General features: G+C 34.8%; 1 protein-coding gene across 1 annotated transcript; it reads right to left on the bottom strand.

The window, feature by feature from the left end:
* Positions 1–421: 421 nt before the first annotated feature.
* On the bottom strand, positions 422–1938 carry LOC132932971 (probable serine/threonine-protein kinase clkA). Its single transcript, XM_060999310.1, has 2 exons — positions 1456–1938; positions 422–1039 (listed from the first exon to the last, which is right to left on the bottom strand). Exons 1-2 carry the CDS (start codon positions 1936–1938, stop codon positions 422–424), a joined length of 1101 nt encoding a protein of 366 aa, XP_060855293.1.
* Positions 1939–2483: the final 545 nt, after the last annotated feature.

Raw genomic sequence — 2483 nt, 5'->3', positions numbered from 1 at the left:
ATATCGATTTGTACTATTGTTTCTGAGCGCGGTTTTAATGTAAAACAGATGTCACTATCGCTTCCGGTTTTATTATTATTTATTGTTAGCGTGTTATTAGCGACGTCTATTACTGCATGATTATCTATTAGAAATTTATTACCAATTATTCCGTCTGCCAAAATCGGAAAAATATTGTTTACAACATAAAATTGTGTTTCGAATGCTTCATTATTAATTATTAATTCTATTTCTGTTTTTCCTATTGTAGAAACTATTTTTTCATTGATGCCTTTCAAATAAATTTTTTCGTTTTCGTTAATTTCAGTGTTTCCTTTTAATGCATTAATTTTGATTATATTTAGATCCGCCCCAGTATCGACTAATAATTTAATTTGACTCTTATTAAAACTGGGTGATTCTAAAGTAATGTGGTTGTCTATTAATTTTGCTGTGATGTGGAAAATCCTGTGTGTGGGTCTTGAACTATTTCTTGGACCAATCTGACTCCCACTGGTGATGGTCCGTTGGCGTTTCCCGACGTGCTTCTTTCGTTTTTCTGTTTTGTATAACAGTTTGAAATTTCATGACCTATCTTATTGCAGTAACTGCAAAGTACGCCCTGAGTATTGTTATTGTCCCTACGAACATTATTGCTGTTGTTCGCATGGCGCGTGCCGCTTACACGATTATTGTTATACGTATTTTGTTGCGCATTAGGTCGATTGCTCCAGCAATCTCGTGCTATGTGATTAGATCTACCACAAGTGTAGCATCCGGTGCCTCGGTTAATATTATTTTGTTGTACATTATTGCCATTGAAATTCCGTCCATAGCCGTTTCCGCCTCGATGACCGCCGCGATTAACCATGTGTGAGCCATATCCGCTCTGATTATTATTCCCATAGTTATTGCGGTTGTTGTGATTAACATATCGGTTGTTATACCCGTTGAAATTATTATTTCTATTGCTTTGATTTGAATTACCGTTTCCTCCGCGATTAACTGCGTTATTTGTATTACCACCATTTTGTCGTTTTTCCTCGTTATTGACGTCTGCCTGTTTCCATTACCGATTTGTCTCTGCAATTTGTCCATTTCTACTTTTGACTCATATTCGAGCATCTCATCGATCGCCGTTTTGAAACATTGTTCCAATGTACTGGGATTTCGACTTTTCAGTACTGTATATAGGTGATGAGGTAACCCTGTCATAAATATGATCATTGCCTGTTTCTTTGTTTGTTTTTTCACTATATCTGCCTCGGCCTGAGCTAGACCTACCGTACTTGCCGCGCAGAGTTTATAATATAACTCTTCGATTCTACTAGCGAATTTTGCTACACTTTCTCCCTCGGCCATACGTGCCGTGTTTAAAGCTATTGATAGGGCCCTCTCCGATACTTTTTGTTCGAATGCCCCTTCTAATATTGTTTTTATTGCTCCCCATGTTTCTAAATTTCGATATTTTGTTACTTCTAACGCATTTCCCGTTAACTTAGAAGTAATTATTTTTAATAATATCGGTGTATCTGCTTCCGTTGTTTCTTTAATTGCGATTTCACAAATATTTATAAATTCAGCTACGTCCTTTTTGCCCGTGCAAATAGGTATCATAGCAATTGCTTTATCTAAATCCATTTTACTCGTTTTTTTCTTAACCACTGACTCTAACTGCATGTGAATTACGCTTGAGTCTGACCTAGTACCTAAACGACCTACGGTTTGTTTTCGTGGCGTGGTACCTATCTGTTCTGTTAAACTATGTGTTCTTACTAAATTTTTCCTAACAGTTTTTTCAGTTTTAACTATGTGTTTCCTAGTTTGCTCTAAAAATTCTTTCTTTACAGCGTCTTTTAAAACTGCCTCTTTTAATTCTTTCCTAGATTTATAATTTTCAACTTTTATTGAACTGTCCGCAGAACTAGTATCAATATCTGAACTATCGGATTCTGACATATATTTATCTAAACATTACATATATATAATTTATAATAAATTATATCTACTAGGTACTTATAAATTATATCTACTAAATTTATTAATATTATATCCGCGTGAGTGATTACCAACAGTATTTACTCTACATGTATATACTATTATTGATTTATAAACTAATAATACGTAACTACCGTCACCAAAATTAATAATACGTAAAAATTATTACTTATAAAATAAATTATCATGCACAAATATTAAAATGAAATTACGTAAACGCGCGTCGTACGTTGGACATGGATGAGTACCTATCTAATAACACGTAAAACGTTCGACCGCCTATGTTACGCGTGTTAAATTTCGATACGGTATCCCCTCACCCGGTTCCCTCGCCCTGTTCCGCGATGTTTTTATGCGTACGCGCTCGTACTACGCTCGAATATTATAACAAAAAATTCCCCGGTTAGCTACTCCGTAAATCCCTCCAATAATATTCGACTTCCTATCCCCTATTTTTATAGACTATAGATTATAAAAGTCTTATTACTAATTTTTCCTAAATGATT

Source organism: Metopolophium dirhodum, chromosome 1, assembly GCF_019925205.1.
Source record: "Metopolophium dirhodum isolate CAU chromosome 1, ASM1992520v1, whole genome shotgun sequence".
In the NCBI taxonomy this organism is placed as follows: domain Eukaryota; kingdom Metazoa; phylum Arthropoda; class Insecta; order Hemiptera; family Aphididae; genus Metopolophium; species Metopolophium dirhodum.
The sequence above is the reverse complement of the archived record's forward strand: the minus strand, read 5'-3'. Positions and strand labels throughout refer to the sequence as shown.